Raw genomic sequence first — 18,325 nt, forward strand, 5'->3', positions numbered from 1 at the left:
GTGTGTACGGTGTCTGTGTGTCCGTGTGTACGGTGTCTGTGTCTGTGTGTGCATGTGTACGGTGTCTGTGTGTGTCCGTGTGTACAATGTCTGTGTGTCCGTGTGTACAGTGTCTGTGTGTCCGTGTGTACAGTGTCTGTGTGTCTGTGTGTGTACGGTGTCTGTGTTTGTGTGTGTACAGTGTCTGTGTGTCCCTGTGTGTGTGTGTGTTTGTGCCCGTGCAGCCCCGGCTGCACTCCAGCCCCAGCCCGTCCTTACCTGCAGTCATCTCCCCCGGTGCTCACCGCGTACTTGTCGTCGTGGGAGAAGCGGATGTTGGTGACGTGCGCCGAGTGCCCGAAGTACCGCTTGTGTTTGGCCTGTGGGCAGGAACAGCGGCTCAGAGGGGACACGGACAGACCAGGAGGGGCCACAGGAGCTCAGAGGGGACACAGACAGACTGGGCCCCACAGCAATCCCAGCTCCACGGCCCAGTCCGTGTCACCCCCCCCGGGCTCTCCTGGGAGCTGCTGGCGATGGACCGTGTGGTTTGGGTGCTGGGAAACCCACTGCTGAGGAGTTTGGGAAAAACCAAACCTGGAGAGGTCAAAATCAAGTGGCCACTCACAAATTTTTCTGTGCAGGGGAAGTCAAAGAGCTTCACCAGCCCGAAGTCGTCCCCCGTGACGATGTTGAGCCCGGCGTGGGTCACACAGGCACAGTTCACGTCGGCCTTGTCTGCGTTGCGGGGCCAGATCCCGAGGACTTCATCTCCCAGGATGCTCCAAAAACGGGGCAAAATAAAAGCATTAGACCACAGGACTGACTTGCTGCTGCTCTTCCACACGATGGGGAGGCAACACAACCCAGTAATGAGGAATTGCTGCCTTTGAAATAAGGTTTTTCCTCTAAATCACTGCCCTGAACACGATCTCATCATGGAGACCATCACAAGAGTACAGGGGTTTGGTGTGACCCTTTAACCACCTCTATCCATAAATGCTGAGGTTTATCTCCTGTGAAACCACTGGCACTGTTCCACACAAGCACCTGGTGCAGCCTGGGTCTCCTCCATCCCTTATGGATTTGCGTGTGCCCTCCCCCAGGCATTCCGGACCCAGTGTTCCCTTGGGCACTGAGGGAGGCCAGTTCTCTCCTCAGGGAATTCTTGTTTGGAGGGCAACTGGTTCTCAAAAACAGCTGTTCTGCCCTTGGTTCCAGTTCCTCTGGAACTGTTGCTATTTACCCTCCCAGTCGGTGCCAGAGGCGCCTGCCCCCCTCCCACCAGCTGCCAGGAGCCCTCACAAACAGGGAATTTGGGGCACATTTTGATGCCTGGCAGCAGAGCAGCCAGAGGACAAGGATTCTCATTTCCCTTCTAAACCCGCCTGGTTCTCACCCCCTGTCAGATCCTGCAGGATCCCCTGTCCCACCTCCTGCAGGGGAGCACAGCCACAGCTCTGCACTCCTGGCCAGAGGCTCCTGGGTGCATCCCTGTCAGGGAATGTATTTTAATGACCCCACAACCCCTCAGCACACCCAGGACACGCTTTCAGGCCTCCTGTGCTGCCTCCAGGCCTCCTGTGCTGCCAGCATTGGCTGGGGTGGGACAAGGCAGTGCCAGCCCGGGGACAGGGGAAGGGAAGCTGCAGTGGCCCAGGCCGTGGGAGGGGCCCAGGACAGGAGCCCCGTGGCTCCGGGGCAGCCCTGGTGTAATTGTGCAGAGCCCAGACAGCCCCAGGGGTGTGCCAGAGCCCACGGGAGATGTCTCTGGCTGTACCTGGTCCACGTGGCCCAGGTGATCTTCTCTATGGCTGCAGGGTCTGTGATTTGCTTCCCCAGGGGCACCTCGTGAACCTGGCGCTTGTAGGCGCCCGTGGAGACCTGGAAGTGGGAAAGGAAACAGCTGGGACCTCTGCCAGAGATCCAGCATCCTCTGCAGGATTGCCAGCAGCAACCAGTTTGACCAGGAATGAAACATCTGGGATAAAATCTCTCCTTTCTCTTGGTTCTGTAGAATCCATCCCGTGCCACATGACGTTGGTGTTACAGGAAGATGGTTCCTGGCAGAGCTGACAGATTCCTTTCTGTCCCACACTCTCTGCCTTATCTCAATCCAGTTTGACTAAATCAGAACCATTTCTGAGGAAACCTCCCCAGTCAGGTCAGCTCTCCCAGTCCCAGCCATCCCCCAGGGTTAGAATCCCCAGCTCCTTTCCCAGGGTCGTCCCCGTTCCCTCGCCCAGGGATCCTTTGCCCTCGCACACCTCGTGCCTCCCTCCTGTCCTGCTGGCACAGCCAATGCCACCCTCCCAGGGCCATCCCAGACATACCTGGATGTACCTGCTGTCTGCAGAGAAGTCCATCTGGATGACAAAGCTGGCAATGTCCTTGCAGTACCCGATTCGGTTCAGGGTTGTGCCTTGGGTGAGATCATAGAAATCCACAGTGTGTTCCTGGGACCCCACTGCCAGAAACCTGTTATCTGGGCTGATCCTACACAAGAAAACATGGAACGGGGATGTCACTGGGTGTTTCTGTGCAAGACTTGCTTTTGTTTCTCATGACAACACAGCAGTAATTTTTTTACCGAAAAACAAGAAAAAAATTCTATCAACAGCAAGATTGAACCCAACCCAAGAAGAGGAAGACTGAGGATATCTCTGCCAGAGGGCAGGGTTAGATGGGATATTGGGAAGGAATTCTTCCCTGGGAGGGTGGGGAGGCCCTGGCACAGGTTGCCCAGAGAAGCTGTGGCTGCCTCATCCCTGGAAGTGTCCAAGGCCAGGTTGGACGGGGCTTGGAGCAACCTGGGCTAGTGGAAGGTGTCCCTGCCCATGGCAGGGGGTGGCACTGGATGGGCTTTAAGGCCCCTTCCCCCCCCCAAAGCATTCTGTGATTTCACTCCACATTGTTTGTAGGTAACTGGTGCTAACACTGCACTTGCCATGTGCAGAGTAACTCTAATCCTCTGGGATACACAACAGGACTTGCAATTTGGAAAAGTGCTGTCATATTAACTCCCACAATCACAGCTCTGCAGTGTGGCTGCAACTGAACTAATCACAGGGAAAACAAGTGTGTGGTACCCAAGATATACATAAGCTTTAGGTAAATGGAAATGCAAGCCTTAGGTATGCGAGTGCACATCTCCATTTCACACAGGGTTCAATAAATACAGAGTTACAAAACCTTTTGGAAATGTGGAGCTTGCTGGCCATTTCCTGGAGCCGGGGTGGTACATTTAGAGCACCTGAGGTGGGATTTCCTACCTGATGTCCTGGATTGCCGACTTCCTGTCCCGCTTTTTGCCCCAGACCTTGAGGCTGTTGACGAGCAGGACGACGAACTCTCCGTTCCTCATGCCGATGGCCACCATCTCCCCGTCGGGGCTGTAGGCAGCACAGCGCGCCGGGTGCCCCAGGGCCACCTTGTTCACCAGCTTCTGTGGGGACACAGCGACAGGCTCACACCTCCCCGGGGCAGGGACGGCCGCCAAACGTGGTGCCTCAAACTTCCCTCCTTCCAAACAAAGCCGCTGCTCCGTTTGCCTCTAAACATAAACCCGGAGTTTCACACCCCGACTCGCATCGGGCATACGGCACAGGGCAGGCTTTGGAATGTGCATGGAATTCACAGGGGGGTTTCGTGTTTGCATCTAGTTTGGAGGGTGACATCCAGTTTAGCAGCAGAAAAACGACTGTTTAGCAGAAAAAGCCCAAAAATCGATTTCCTGATCTGTGACTTTAATATCTCCCACAACTGGCAGCATTTTCTCTTTGCTGATTGTGTTTATAACATATTCATTCCCCTTATTAAAAACGATCCCTGCTAGCTCAGCTAAGGACCTTTTGAAAAGATTTATGTTACCCAGCAGGAGCAGAAACCTTTCTGCTATTTCTTTAAAATGTTTTATTGATCTGTTGGTTTTAGAAATGGTTGTCGTTAGTCAATTTGTCTTGGGAAAAAAACCCTGAAGCAACACGATGGGTTCTATAAAACATTCCCATTTAATCACAAGCTTTTCCACTTGGGGGTACTCACTTTGTCTGCCAGGTCCCAGATCCTCGCTGTTCCATCATTGCTTGCAGAGATAAATATGTCTTTGGAGGGGTGAGTTGCCAAGCCCCAGATCTCCCCTTCCATGTGACAGTCAATCAACAAGTTTGAAGCAGCGTTTTTTTCTCCTACTTCAAGGATTTCTCCATCTTTTGTTCCCACTAAGATTTTCCCCTGTTTGTAGCAGAAGAAAAAAATGGACAGAGGTTGTCAGTGTAATAGTAACATCCTCTCACGGTCTGCACTATAAGAGCTTCCCTGGCAAATACTTGGAAAAAGCAAAGACACAGTTTGGAAGTGGTTAATGGCTACTTGATTGGAAATATAAAACAACATTCCCCAGTGGGGGTGTTATCGGAGCATGGCAAATTCCAGGGCCTTGGTGTGCCCAGTGAAACAGAGCTCAGGGGACAGTCACTGACGTGCAGCATCACACCCTCCTTTCATGGAGCAGTTACAAGGATACATTTACAAGTACAATTTAAACGTGGGGAACAGTGACTTCAGCAAGTCAAACTACTCTTCTTATTTCTATTGTTTTCCACTTTACCGAAGTCCCTCAGTAATTCTCAGTGGCAACCTGGGGTTCTTCTGACTTCAATAAAACAAAAGCTGTGATCCATTGTGCCCCAGGGAAGCACCTGAGCTGTCCCTGCCTTTCCTGGGAAGCAAACCCTGCAGGTACCCAAATTCCTTGTGCTGTTTGAAAAGCAAACCAGGAGGTGACGGCCTGGGGGATGAAAGGTGGCCCTGCACTCAGCACTGTCCCTCGGGGGCCTGCCAAGCCCTGCCCTGCCCCTGCTGAGCGTGGAGGAGAGGCTGGCACTGAGCATCACAAATGCAGCTTCAAGCCCAGCCCTGAGCTCAGGAAGATGAGAAGAAGGAAGAGCAGCAGGGAGGCAAACCAAGTCTCCTCCCCTGTGATGCCATCCAGGCTCCCCCCGGTGCAGCTCCCTCACCTTGCCCCGGCACACGGAGCGCACGCACTCGATGAGCTGCCCCGTCTCCAGCTGGAAGGCCCGGCACCGCTTCATCTCCTGGTCCCAGAGCTTCACTGCTCCCCCCTCCTTGGTGCTGCAAACAAGGGGGTTCTGTTACCTGGGTGTCTCCTTTACCACAAATCCCACCTGCAAATGCCATCAGTGTTTTCCTGTCACAGAGCACACACTGAATCATCCCTGCCATATGTAAGGACTCCTCGCTACTGTGCTATGGAAAGTAAATCAGAAATTAAATGCTTTCACACTTCATGTTTTCAACAGCATCATTAATTTGTTCTCTTGTTCAAAAAAAACCCCAAATCCAATTGTTCTCTTGTCACTTAATCTCAAATCTCTGTCACTTGCCAAATGGTATTTCTGGTAACTCGAAGGCCTTGCAGAGTCTCCATTGGGAGGGGTTAGCTAGAGTTTTGACAGAATTAAAAAATTAAGAAAATCCCACTTATGGCAGGAGTTCAGGCAACAAGGAGCTTATCCAGGTGTTCAGATCAACCCCTAAGAGGTTCAGTGTGACCCTGGTGTGTAACTGCCACCCTGGAGCGTGTCCTCCTCTGGTCCTTGATTTACTGAGACACCTGGGCAGGTTATGCAAAACTGAGGGTGAAACTGTTTCAGCACAGAGCCCAGTTCTCTCTGGGGTGGTGGATGAACAACTCAACACAACAAGCACTGCAGGAAGGGGAAGTGTCTTACGGCCTCTCCTTCCCTCCTGTCACGATGAGTCCGTCCCGCAGTGTCGTGTACATGGTGAACACGGGGCCTGTGTGAGCCTTGGCCACCAGCCTGACCAGGAAATGGTCCTTCCACACGTACACATCTCCATTGATGGCACCCGTGAACGTGAGGTTATTCTGCAACAAACAGCAGCAACCTCACATGTAAGAGACACCTCTGCATTTCTGTTCAACTGAAATCCCTTCAATCAAATTCAGAATTCCTTCAGGACCACTCTGGACAGTGGTCTATGGTCTATGGTCTGTGCTGTCACCATTGGTTGTATCACTGTCACACCGAATACCATTAGCAGAGAAAAAGGTTGCAGAGTCTATACACAAAGTAACAGTATTACAGTTTTTTAACCAGGGAAGCAAAGAAAATAAAAGCCAGGCAGTAGGTGTGCACAGCCATTAATAAAAACCATTCACCAACAGACCCCCAGTTGTGCTTAGAAAAGTAAAGGTCTCAAGGTGTGCAGGTGTTAAATTCACATTTCACTAACAAGCACCATCCCCCCTGGGCTGGATTTCAACACAGAAAACTGCAGTTTTAATAAAACCTTAATATAAAATTCCGTAGCAAGGAATTTGAACTTACTGCTCCAAAGGCAACAGAAAGCATGGTTTGCATTTTGGCATCTTCCATGGAGCCAATGACTCCTTTCTTGTAGAGCAAAGCACTGCCAGCCAAGGTCCAGAACTTCATGTGCTTCACCCCAACGGACACAAACTGGGTGTCGGAATCCGGCCGGAATTCTACAACAAAGATCCTCTCCAGGTGTCCTCCCCTGCTGGCAACTTTAGCCCCTGTTTGAATTAGGAAAGGATAAAAAGAAAGTTAAATTTACCTGTAAAAATAAGCACTGATAGGATTTTATAAAATCAATTGACCCGGTATTGGATTAGGGATCTGTGTCCCAGACGCTGAGAGCTGCAAAGCCCAACATTATTTACTGTGTCAATCTTAAAGCATTCAAGCCATAAGGTCCCTGGTTACTCCACTGCACCCCAGGGTTTTAGGAAATGCAGATTTAAGGCCCTCACAGCACAGAGTGCCTCCTGGTTTGGTGAAACTACAACACAGAAATGTTGGATATCAGCAGTGAGTTCCCATCCAGTGAAACGCACGGGGACACACTAATGAGCTGAGGTACTTTTCCTCTCCCCTCCACCTTTCCCAAAGATAATTCTTTCCTGGAAATGACTTCCCAAAGGCCTACCTACAGCACAGAATTTCAAGGATTTTAGGAAGAAAAAGAAATTGCTTTCCTTAATTTCATGTAATTTTGTTTTAAGTAAAACTTCTGCTTACAAGAGATGAATAAAATTGATCATCTTACCCATATTTTCTAGCCCTTTGTCGCCTCCCTTAACTGTGACACTCAGAGTAAGAACACAAATCTAGTCCCAAGGCTTGAAAGGCAAAGTGAACAGTCACTGTGCACGGTTCTGTGGGGCTGAGGGAAGGTGACTTTTCCCTGGTTTTTACCTTCCTGCCACCTCCACACGGTGATGGTGTGCTCGGGGTCCACCCCCACCGACACCAGCAGTTTGCCAGTGGCACTGAAGTTCACGTAGTTGACCCCTTTGGTGTGGAAGCAGCGCAGCATTGAAATGGTTTGCTTGCTCATGGCATCCCAAATGTGGATTGTGGGAGTTGTACCTGGGGGCAAAGACATGGATTAAAGAGGATTAATGCTGGAAGGCCCCAGTGCAAAGCAGGCACTCGTCAAGAACATTTAACCTGAACAGACAAGTTGGGGGGTTGGTTTTGTTTGAAGAGTAACAGTACTGGAACACAGAGAGAAATCATAAGAGCTTGCAAAACACAGGGGGAATCATTGCAGTCCATGAAATCAGACAAGTTCTAAAAGAACGACATAACATTTATGAAGAGCCTCATGCAAAGGAAATTGTAGATGTTTCACTTGTATCTGGGATTCAGATACAATGAGGCAACATGAAACTTGTACAGGACTCTGCTACAATTCACAAAGGAGTCAGCCTTACCTGGGAATTCTGTCATGTCACCTGCATTGTGAGAGCAATGGCAAATGAGGAAGCACCAAGGGAAAACAATAGGTGAAATAAGTCGTGTTTCTCATGCTCAAGTGCCAGCATCAGCACCAGAAGGAAAAAAGAAATTAAAAACTTGAAAAATGGATATGGATTAAATCAACAGAACAAATAAGCAGCAATATTGTTGAACTTTTTTGGGTATATTGGGTTTTATACACAAATATCGCAACAATATTTAGTACTTTTGAGTTTTAAAAGTGGCATTTAAAAGAAAGGCTAAAGACATGCAGGTTTTAAAAATTACTCAATTTAAAAGTGAAATGAATCCATAGTTACACAAAGAAGTATCAACCACACTCAGAAACACTGACCTCATGGGCCCTAAGAAAAGGGCCTTTGACAGCCACCTTTTCCAGAAACCAGCATTTTGAACAGCCCTGGCACCACGTGCAGGTTTGGGTGTTCAAACTGAGTGGCACTCAAACTAAGTGGCAGCGCTCAGTACAGGCAGCAGATGGTTTGTCACACTGATCATTGATACCATTTTCCTGCCCCCTGTTAAGTTACTTCTGTCCTAAAGGTCTGGACTTGAGTCTTCGTTCCAGGATGGTCTGAGTTAGGAGTTCTGGCCCTGTTCTTCTTCAGAAAGTTAATTATAGCATGAAGCTGAAAGGCAGCAGATCCTCCTAAGTCATCCCACATTCCCCATACAATGTTTACTCCTGCCAAAGGTCCCAGGGAATCTAACAGGGCTCTCCATGTGAGTAATGAACACATAAATCCAGATGGTTTCTCAATTGGCCCCTGACTTGTGCTGAGATTTCCCTCTGTTTCTCTCCTTTTCTGCACAGGAAATGGTCCTTAGAGTATCCTCACTGCCAAACAGTGCCTCGGATACAGGAAGGAAAGAGGGCATTCTATAAATCAGACTAATGAGATGATTTAGGCAGTTTATCAAATCCTGCCTTGTGAAATACGATTATCCTACAATTAACTCCAAAATCCAATGACTCACGACCAGAGACGGAATTGAAATCACAAGAAAAGCCTAAAGCTTGACTATGTCTTCCCAAGGACAGTAACACTGGTAACATTCCCACTGGGAAAAGTCCCCAATCCACCAGTGCCCCCGTGGTTTATGGGTGGCCCTCAGTGCATGGGTCACGTACCGATCTGGCTGGTGGCCACCACGTTCTTGTACTTGGGGTGCTGGTTCACGGTCAGGCACAGGATGTCGTCGGTGTGCTCCAGGTAGAAACTCTGGCTGCCTGGGAAAACCCAAACACGGCTTTATTCCCTCCAGCAGCCACCACAGAGCCACTGAGCAGAGGCTGTTTGAGCTGGTTGATGCTCTGCAGGGGACGGGGGAGGACAGTGACGGTGTCCAGGGCTGCTCCCCTCTCATCCCCAGGCCCAGTCCCAAACAGACACACACAGACAGAGATAAAGGCAGTATTTGGGGAACTAGCTGCACCCAGGGAATCAGCCCACAGCCACCTGTAACTGCAAAAAACACCAAAAGTGCCATGGGAAAGGCCCAGCTTTCCCAGTAAAATCACAGTAAAAGGCTCAGAAAAAACAGATGGGTCCATCCATGTTCCCAGGGCCACCCGTGTTCCCAGGGCCATCCATGTTCCCAGGGTCACCGTGTTCCCAGGGTCACCGTGTTCCCAGGGCCATCCATGTTCCCAGGGCCATCCATGTTCCCAGGGTCACCTGTGTTCCCAGGGCCATCCATGCTTCCCAGGGCCACCTGTGTTCCCAGGGCCATCCATGCTTCCCAGGGCCACAGGTCAGAGGCACACCAGGACTGGAGTCCCCAGGGCCACCAGATGGGACAGGTTTCCTCCCTGTGCCCCTCCTTGGCAGCAGAACTGGGACCATTTGGGAATAAATCAAGTCACAATTCCTTTCACTCCTCTCTTTTTTTTGAGAGACATGAAAAATATGGAGATATTGGTGCTACAACTTAGGGCCATATACATTTTTGGTGTTTTTTCTCCTTTACATTACTCAAAACACAAGGAATATTTCTACCCCTTCCAAAGAGCAACTTGCCCAGGCTGGACTGCACCAAAAAAAAATTGTTGTGGCGTGCCTTTGCTGTAACAACTCAAAATAAAACAAAGCATGTTACAGCTCCTAATATTTTTGGGGGTACTGATCACTTCATAACCCACAATCTCCTCCTGGAAGAGAAAACCATTCCAGGATGAGCTGAGCGGGAAAAACTGTCAGTCTGATCCAGCAGCCACCCACAGGTCGTGCATTATTTATCAGGATGCAAAACGTGGGACAGTCACGGGAATATTAAAAATTTCAGACTTTCAATCAGAACTGTTTCCCAGGTAAAGCATTTTGGGTCTCCAAGCGCTGTGTGTGTGGCATTACCAGTGGAGAGGTTCTGGACGATGCCGGCTGCCGCCGTGTGGAAGATGATGTCGGCGCCGTCGTTCAGGTAGTGCAGGTTGTTGCGACAGTCAAAGCCTCTGTAGCCAAAAACATGGTCTAGAGCCAGCTCCTGGTCAGGGAAAACATGGAGGGAACAGTGAAAGGAGTGAGGAAACAGGGAGAATTCAGACTCTGGATCATGTAAGCACAATTCTAAATTACACAAGCTACAAATACCTCGCAGAGGCAATAGAATAATTAAACAGTAGTTAGTTATCTCAGTTCTGCTCATTTATGAAGGCATGACATTCTCATGGACTGTCTACAACACTTTAACTGGTCAACTAAGGGACTGCACTTATACCATTATTTAATAATGTAAATGTTTTGTTTCTGTGCATTTCCATTCAAAACAGTTACAACTTCCAGAACTGATTTCATTACTCTTCCTATCACAGTTTAATATCTATATATTACATAGATATATAGGGTATCAGATATGTTAAAGAAATAAACACATTTGCAGAGTTTTCAAAAATCATTCTCATAAACTACCAGATTTCAACAGCCCAAATTCTGGCCCCAAAGTCCTTAAAGGAAGCCAAAGCAGGCTATAGGTAACTCTGTACTTCAAACATTGATCAGAGGTGTAATTGCATCTTACAACAAGCAATTCCCAAGGGAATTCCCTGCAGAAACATGGGGATGGTTAATGGATTGCTGTTGAAGTCGCATTCCAGTCCTGAAAATGGATTTAATGATTGTCCCAGACACAACTCCAGCTGCCTTGGAACAATCTCAATGACAGCCACAGACCAAGTGTTGCAAACTGTGCACAGAACAGGGATGGGTTTCACCCAGCACATGTCACTTCCAAAGCAAATGAACGAGTTTGAAGCCAGACCTCAACCAGTTTCTTTTTTTTGTGGACATTGTTCTTCTGCAGTTTTTCGGGCTGAGGAGCAGCTCTGCTGACTGGTGGCCTGAAAGGAACATTGAAAAAAGGAGAGGATCAATATGTTTGAACGTGAAATAAAACCTTCAAAAGCACAGCACACGCTTTGTGTGTGAGCAGGAAATGGCCAGTTGTCCCTGCATTAGCGCCACGCCTTTTTTAGAGTTGTACAATAAACTGACTAAAATCCTACACTTTTTGATGGAAAGAACAGAAATGACATCGATGTGGATTTTGTGGGTGAGTGGCACAACAGACCACCTTACACCATTTAAAAAACCCCAAAACACAGCGACATAAATCCATGGAAAAAACCTTGAATGTGAAATGATAGCAAATTGGTGCTTTCAGAAACGATCTAAAAGATTTTCTGCAGCTGACAGTTGACCTCTGCCCAACCCTGCTTCTTCTGAGAAACCCCATCCCAAAACCCTGACGTGGCTTTAATATGATTTTGAGAAGATTTTATTAAAGATAAAATGATTCCATTTAAATGTACAGGTCACTCATCCATGTGAATTTAAGAGACCAAGGCCAGCAAAGCTTTTCTATAGAATTACAGTTGCTAAAAGTAGCTACAAAGACAAAGGCTGAGACAAAATCTGATGTGTGCAAATGGTCTTTAAGGCCAGATAATCTCTGGGGCTGCTACTGATCCTGCCAAGAAAAAAAGAGGCACAAGGCTAAGGGGAGCATTTGGAAAGCATTCCCACAGTTTGGGATTTCCAAACGGTGCAGCACATTCCATATGCTGTGAAATTTGCTCTTGTCCTTAGACTGCAACCACCAGTATAATTAATTGCAGAAGAATAAAATCCCTTTGGCTTACAGGGAGCTGCTTTTTCTGGAGCTGGGTTTTCATGGGAGGGATTACAGGCAACAACTGACAAACCCCACAGCTGGAACAGCAAAAATACTGACTGCGTGAAAAGGTGAGCTCTAAAATAGACAGAACAAAGCAAACTCACTAAGGACCAACAGCTACATTAGCGGGTGATCTCGTGACATTAGAAGAGTGAAAGAGTTACCTTGATCCCCTTGTAAGCAGCAAACAAAGCCAAGCAAGAAACTTAATAGAGTTTAGGTGTTACTTGTGAGCAGTCACTCATGCACAAGCACTTTCAGAGCCGAGCAGTCATTCCCTGGGGCACAACACGTGCTATCCAAGCATGCCAGCAAGAACTAAAACAGAAATTAAAGAGTGCACCAGTGTACAGACCGGAAACATGGCACCCTGGCACCCCTGGGCACGCTGAGCTAGAGATCCCGGGGGACAGAGAGGAAAAGGAAGCTGCATCCCTGCTTCCTGCACTCTTTATCCTGGAGGAGAACGGGACTCCACTGCTGTTTGTTTTCAGGTGCCTGATAGGGATGGAAGCTGGGAGGAAGTTGTCAGTCTCCTGAGCACTGTGGAGATCCCACACAATGGCTGCTTGTTCCCTATCCCGGTTCAGGCTGCAGTTTGGCCCATAATTGTGGGTTGGCCAAGTCCTGCCTGGACAGCCTGTCCTGCTTTGTGCACAGGGAACAAGTACCTTTATTTTCTGTCTGAGAGCGGCCACTGGAGTCCCCTCACACAACCCCAGTGGAACAGCACCGAGCAGCAGGGAAGGGCACGGGAACCTACAGCAAAACTTAATTTTCTTACAAAACAAATGGACTAATTCATTTCAGCCCAGGTTCACGAGGCCTCTGAACCAGCACTTAGGAAAAGAATCATTGTCTCATAGGCTTCCTGCTCTTTTTTCTGTTTTAGTGTCATTTCAGAACAGACCATTTTCACATTTCTTCACCTACGAATATCAAAGTTGACGACAAGAGCAAGCCAAAGTTTTTATGAAAGCAAGAGAACACTACCACTGTGACATGCTTGATAGTCACCAGATTGTAAGCATGAGGTTTAATTTGGAGACACACACACACACAAATACTCTGAGAGATATCTATTCACATCCACACGAACACAGATGTTGTGTGCATTCATATATACATAGACATGTATATATACACGTGTGCAGTCACTGCCTTGTCACCATCTCAATACAACGAACGGAAAGCAGCACAGTTTGAACATTTTAAGAGTCATTTCATTTTTAACAAGCCTATAACTACACCTAATTTGATTTGAGACAGAAGATGACACTGTCAAGACAAGGAATTTGCACTGCAGCAAATGACATCCCTTTGCCCTTTTGGACCTGTGCAGCCTGCAAGGCACATTCCCAGCGAGCTGGGCTTTTCCTGGGCTCCGTGTTAGTACTTACTTGACAATTCCCTGCCTCCAAAGGAAAGCAAGTTAAAACATAACACAAGCATTAACGGTTTCTTTCCAGCAATTAAAAATAAACGTGTTTAATTATGTCATGGGATGGATGAGTTCCAGGGAAGATAAGACACAGTCAGACATTAGAGGGCTTTCAGTCCTTTAGGTACTGTGAATACAGCAGATAAAGTCCCTGTTACTCATGACAGTCTGAGGATGTTCTTACACGAGCACACAGGGCTGTGTCAGTGAGAGAACTCCACACTCCAGCTGACAAACTCTCAGCCACCACCTTCATGCAGGAATGTGAGCAGGTGCCCTCAGCGAGGCCAGGACACCATCAGGAATGGCCCTGGAGGGAGAGCAGCCTGAGCAGGGCTGGGGTGAACAGGTAGCACCAGGACAGAAGATAACAGACAGACACACCGAGAGCGGGGCTGGGGGGACAGGGAACGGGGTTTGGAGAGTGAGGCACCCTGAGGGAGGAAGGAGACATGATCTTAGAGAACAGGGCCAAGCTAAGGAGGGGGGAAAGTTAGATCAGTTTATAGATGGAAAATAAAAGAGAGAAAAAGCAGATCAAAAAGTGTTAGGATAAATTCCGTGGGAGGGGGATATAACCAACTCCTGTTCCCAGAGCACAGGACATGATTGCTGCCTGACTGGAGATGCCGCCGGCAGCAGGAACACATTGGCAAACCCACCAATATTCTGCTCTGAGGCCAATGGAAGCAGAACTGGAACTTCAGAGAGTGTCACACAAAAGGGACCAACAACAAGATGTGGAGCAGGAACAGATAGATAAGAGTGTCCTGGCTCTTAGGTGATGGGCTGAGCCGGCAGGAATGGGCAGGGAAAAGCTGCAGAGTCCTAAAGGAGACTAACACAGGGATTCACATGGCTGGGAGCTGCAGAGGGAACACACTTGGATGCTACACAAACATGGGCAGGACTGCTCCTGAGAAAAGAGAGGCTCAAAGAGAGGTCAGATGGAGGTTTGGTGGGACAACAGAATGAAAATCCGAGATCTAAAAAAATATACTGTTCATTTCAGACAAAATGCAAAGGCAGCTTTTAAAAGAGGGAACTCCTCAGTGCTCCCAGACTGCTGCAGAACTCCTAGAGCTGTAAGAAGGGATTTAAAGATTTTGTGAATTCTAAACCCTTGGATTTTCCCATCCCAATACACACAGGAGTTTTACATGGAACGTTTCCTGCTGTTACTTCTTCTTACCACTTTTTAGCTAACCTAACAAACAAAAATAGGATTTAACATGAAAATACCCTGCTCCCAAATACAGTGGATCAAAGCAAAGCTGAAACAGAACTAGAGGGAAACATCAACAGTAATCTAAATTATTTTTCAAAACTGTAGCACTGGAAAAGCCTCAGCATGGTTATAATATTTATAATTTCACACGTATGCTGATGCACTCTTTAAAAAAAATAGTTAAAAATAATCCAAAAGTGCTGCAGGACACACAGTAGGGCCAGCCAGGCCCTGTCAGGGCAGCAGTCATTGCATTCCCACATCATTCCAGCTCAGGGTCCAGGTGGGAAACAAGTGATTACTAAGGAGGGAAATCACTTTGGAACGGAATCTGAGGAATGGAATCTGAGGGCTGTTACTTTTTAACAAGTTACTTTTCAACAAGTTCAGCGGGGCCCAGGCTGGTCCTGCTGTACTAGGACCTGTCATCCCTCACCCCAAACCTGCCGTCCCTCACGCCCCAAACCCACCATCCCTCAAACCCCAAACCTGCCGTCCCTCACCCCAAACTCGTCACCCCTCACACCAAACCTGCCATCCCTCAAACCCCAGACCCGCCGTCCCTCACACCCCAAACCCGCCGTCCCTCACACCCCAAACCTGCCGTCTCTCACCCCAGACCTGCCATCCCTCACCCCAAACTCGTCACCCCTCACCCCAAACTCGTCACCCCTCACCCCAAACCTGCCGTCCCTCACCCCCCAAACCTGCCGTCCCTCACACCCCAAACCTGCCGTCCCTCACCCCCCGTAAGAGGAACAGAGTCTTTTCCATTTGTTTCGCTTTTCCTTGCATGAACTCTGACACTTTTTGAAACTGCGCTTATTGTGTAAGTACGAACATTCAACCAATAGCATATGGCAGTTTTATAGGTCCATCCTCCCTCTGCATAACACAACACCAGAAACAGGCTTTTTCCCCCAGTCCTGGAGCACAGCCTGCACCATAACCCTCAGAAAAGCTGGACTATTTCACATCAACCTCAGTGCAGAGAGAGAAATGCTGCGAACACGTGTCAGTCCCCCAGGTGTCACACAAACCAAAAAGACCCTTGGGCCAGCTTTGTGCCGAGCTGTGGGAGAAGGGAGATTGACTCTGAGTTCACTGCTTGGCAGGGACTGACAAATACCAGTCACAATGTGTTCAAGCCTTGGGGACAACTGGGATGAAACCAGCAGGCTGTCAAATACATTTAGGTCGCATTAACTTGACGTAATTCTGTTGAGAAAGTAAAAGTGAATATTCCGAAGGATGCTCCTCATTCTCAAACAGTAGGTTTCTGCTGAAATAAGCCCAGAGTTATTTTCTCCACCCCAAAGACGTGTTTTTCCAGATACATTTCGAATAGTTCCCACCTACACATAAATACAACACAGATTCAATTCAAAGCTTTTACACTGCACCCACAGACGTGTGTGTGCAGAAGTGCAGGAACCAATTTTGTAACCATATGTCTAATAATTCAGTTTACAAAGATTTGTGGGGGCTACTTGGCAAGCTTATATAATCCATCTCATGTTGTTTTAAAGAAATCAATAATCAAACGAATAAGATTCAAAGAGGGGAAAAAGCAACTTTTTCACCTTTTTTTTACCTTTCTGAGAACATATGATTACACATGCTGCAAACAGCATGATGGAGAACAGGCTCCGAAGCAACTCGTGGAGAGCGAGACAAGCCAGGATGTTCAGAAAACAGAAAACCAGACCAACATGCTAATGCTGCTTTCTGTTTTCTACACATTCGACCTGCTTTAAAGGGGTTTCCATCTCCAGGTACGTCACAAGAGTTTATGTAGGGTCATGCAAATCGAGCTCGATGGAAGCTGCGAGCGCAGGGCACGTGTCAGGGGTTAGTAAAAGGCCAGATGCAAACAGGTCTTTGCCCTCTGTATTAGTAACAGAAACACAGTTTGCACGCGAGCTCATGTTATTTCTTATCATATAAACTCTTGGCTGGTTAAAATGGTCCCTTTTCCGAAATACAGCACAACTCCTACGTGACACAGGCATAGCTTACAATTGTCCTGGGTTGTCTGGGCCAGTCCCAGCAGTGCCCGAGGGCTCCCGGGCTGTGGGAGCCCCGCTGTGGGAGCGCCCACCCCGCCGGGCGGCTCCGGTAGCCCCTCGGGTGGGCACCCCCCGCCTGCACCACGGGCACAGCACAGAGGGGCCACCACGGCGGGCAGGGGACAGAGGACAGGGGTGGGGGGGGCAGGAGAGGGGCACAGGGAAAGGGAGAAGAGAGAGAAACAACAATCGATTAATGATCTTAACCAAATGTGCTCATACAACCACCAGACACCTCAGAACTGTTCCTCAGCCTCATCTCTCCTGCTGTTGTTCCATCCTAAAGCTAGAACTGAAAATACCCAAAATACCAGACCATGATTTCATAAAACCTATCATGTACCTTCTACGTTCCTCCAAGACATTTCACAGAATCATGGTTATTTTCATGACGTTCAGATTAGGACAGCAAAAATAAATTTCATGAAGGGCTTTCATTTTCTTTTCCAAGGGAAATCCTTATTAATTGTCCCCAAGTTTGTCATATCTAAGTTTCTCCTGAGATCAAACTCTTCCTGAATTGTACAATGAGTTGTTATTTCTAGAGAGATATTGTACCTTGAGTTTTTCAGATCCACCCCTCTCGATATTAGAGAAGAACAGAGTCCTGCAAGCTTGTTCTAGCAAGCAGAAAGGTTAAGCAGATGGAACTGTCTCCAAGGTGCCACATAGCGCCTCTGAAGCGTGTTTGTATTATATAAGCAGGCAAATAACTTCTTCAGCAACAGTTCACCTGCTAAATATTACTATTAAAAGAAAGAAACATGGTGAGCTCCAAGCCCTTGCCCCCAAGGAGCAGCTCAGGGTGGCAGCCCCAGCTATTCCTGTCTCTTGCTTGAGACAGAAGCTTGCTTTTATCTCTTTTTTTTTTCCTCCTTTTCTAAATTTAAACTTGTTTAATTCTGAGTTTCTCCCCACCACACCTCTGAATAATTCGCAGTTTTTCCTTTTTCAGACCCACAATGGAAATACAGTAAGGGGGACACTCCTGAGACCCTCACTGCATTTTGCAGTGGACCAGCAGGTTTTCAGGTCTTATGATTAACTCCCTGTTTCCGCCCTAAGTGCCCTTCCAGCTTGTCCCAGAGTTTTCCAAACACTGAGTTACCAGTGTCAGAGTATTCACAGCGCACAGATCCCTTCAGTGCACAATCACTGGGCTCTTCAGACAGACATATGGCACAATTATACAGAGGAATATTTCCTCCAGAACATCTTCCTCCTCCAAAGCCTACCAGGTTTTTCCACATACCTTCCTGACAAAGAATGGAACACATCTCCTTGGGTCCCTTCTCCAGATCTGAAGGGACTGGGAGAGTCTGCCTTTGGCAGAAAATCTAAAGCTCTGAGGAGTGGCTTGGATATTCCACTGAGCCCCGTGCACAGGGATTTCCAGACTCCATGTCCTCAAGACCTGCTGATTTAGGACTCAGGTTTCCCTGAATGGTGCCAGTTGAGGACTTGGAGACTCTGCATTCCACCCACGTGATCGACTGTCACTTTGGATCTTTGGGAGTGCAAGGAAAAGCCAGCCCAGTGATGTCAGGAAGCCTGTCGTGGTCAGACAAACCCTTTTCTAAGCTGCTACATCTTTTTATGTTCT

At 48.0% G+C, this 18,325-nt stretch overlaps 1 protein-coding gene across 2 annotated transcripts in view; it reads right to left on the reverse strand.

Annotated features, from left to right (window-relative positions):
- Nucleotides 1–201: 201 nt before the first annotated feature.
- EML6 (EMAP like 6) overlaps nucleotides 202–18,325 on the reverse strand; it is an 88,225-nt gene continuing 70,101 nt past the window's right edge. Inside the window, exons 29-44 of one of the 2 annotated variants that reach the window (XM_027693477.1) lie at nucleotides 13,385–13,399; nucleotides 12,149–12,157; nucleotides 11,070–11,148; nucleotides 10,166–10,295; nucleotides 8,944–9,042; nucleotides 7,766–7,786; nucleotides 7,245–7,418; nucleotides 6,354–6,562; nucleotides 5,733–5,890; nucleotides 4,998–5,112; nucleotides 4,024–4,212; nucleotides 3,252–3,424; nucleotides 2,313–2,475; nucleotides 1,760–1,863; nucleotides 608–761; nucleotides 202–359 (exon numbers count right to left, since the gene is read on the reverse strand). In XM_027693477.1, coding sequence (XP_027549278.1) covers nucleotides 255–359; nucleotides 608–761; nucleotides 1,760–1,863; nucleotides 2,313–2,475; nucleotides 3,252–3,424; nucleotides 4,024–4,212; nucleotides 4,998–5,112; nucleotides 5,733–5,890; nucleotides 6,354–6,562; nucleotides 7,245–7,418; nucleotides 7,766–7,786; nucleotides 8,944–9,042; nucleotides 10,166–10,295; nucleotides 11,070–11,148; nucleotides 12,149–12,157; nucleotides 13,385–13,399 — 1,897 coding nt within the window. In that variant the 3' untranslated portion in view covers nucleotides 202–254. The remainder of the gene's footprint in view (nucleotides 360–607; nucleotides 762–1,759; nucleotides 1,864–2,312; nucleotides 2,476–3,251; nucleotides 3,425–4,023; nucleotides 4,213–4,997; nucleotides 5,113–5,732; nucleotides 5,891–6,353; nucleotides 6,563–7,244; nucleotides 7,419–7,765; nucleotides 7,787–8,943; nucleotides 9,043–10,165; nucleotides 10,296–11,069; nucleotides 11,149–12,148; nucleotides 12,158–13,384; nucleotides 13,400–18,325) is intronic. The other variant, XM_027693478.1, reaches the window with a different exon arrangement.

Source organism: Neopelma chrysocephalum, unplaced genomic scaffold (assembly GCF_003984885.1).
Source record: "Neopelma chrysocephalum unplaced genomic scaffold, ASM398488v2 Primary Assembly neopelma1_91, whole genome shotgun sequence".
Classification (NCBI taxonomy): Eukaryota; Metazoa; Chordata; class Aves; order Passeriformes; family Pipridae; genus Neopelma; species Neopelma chrysocephalum.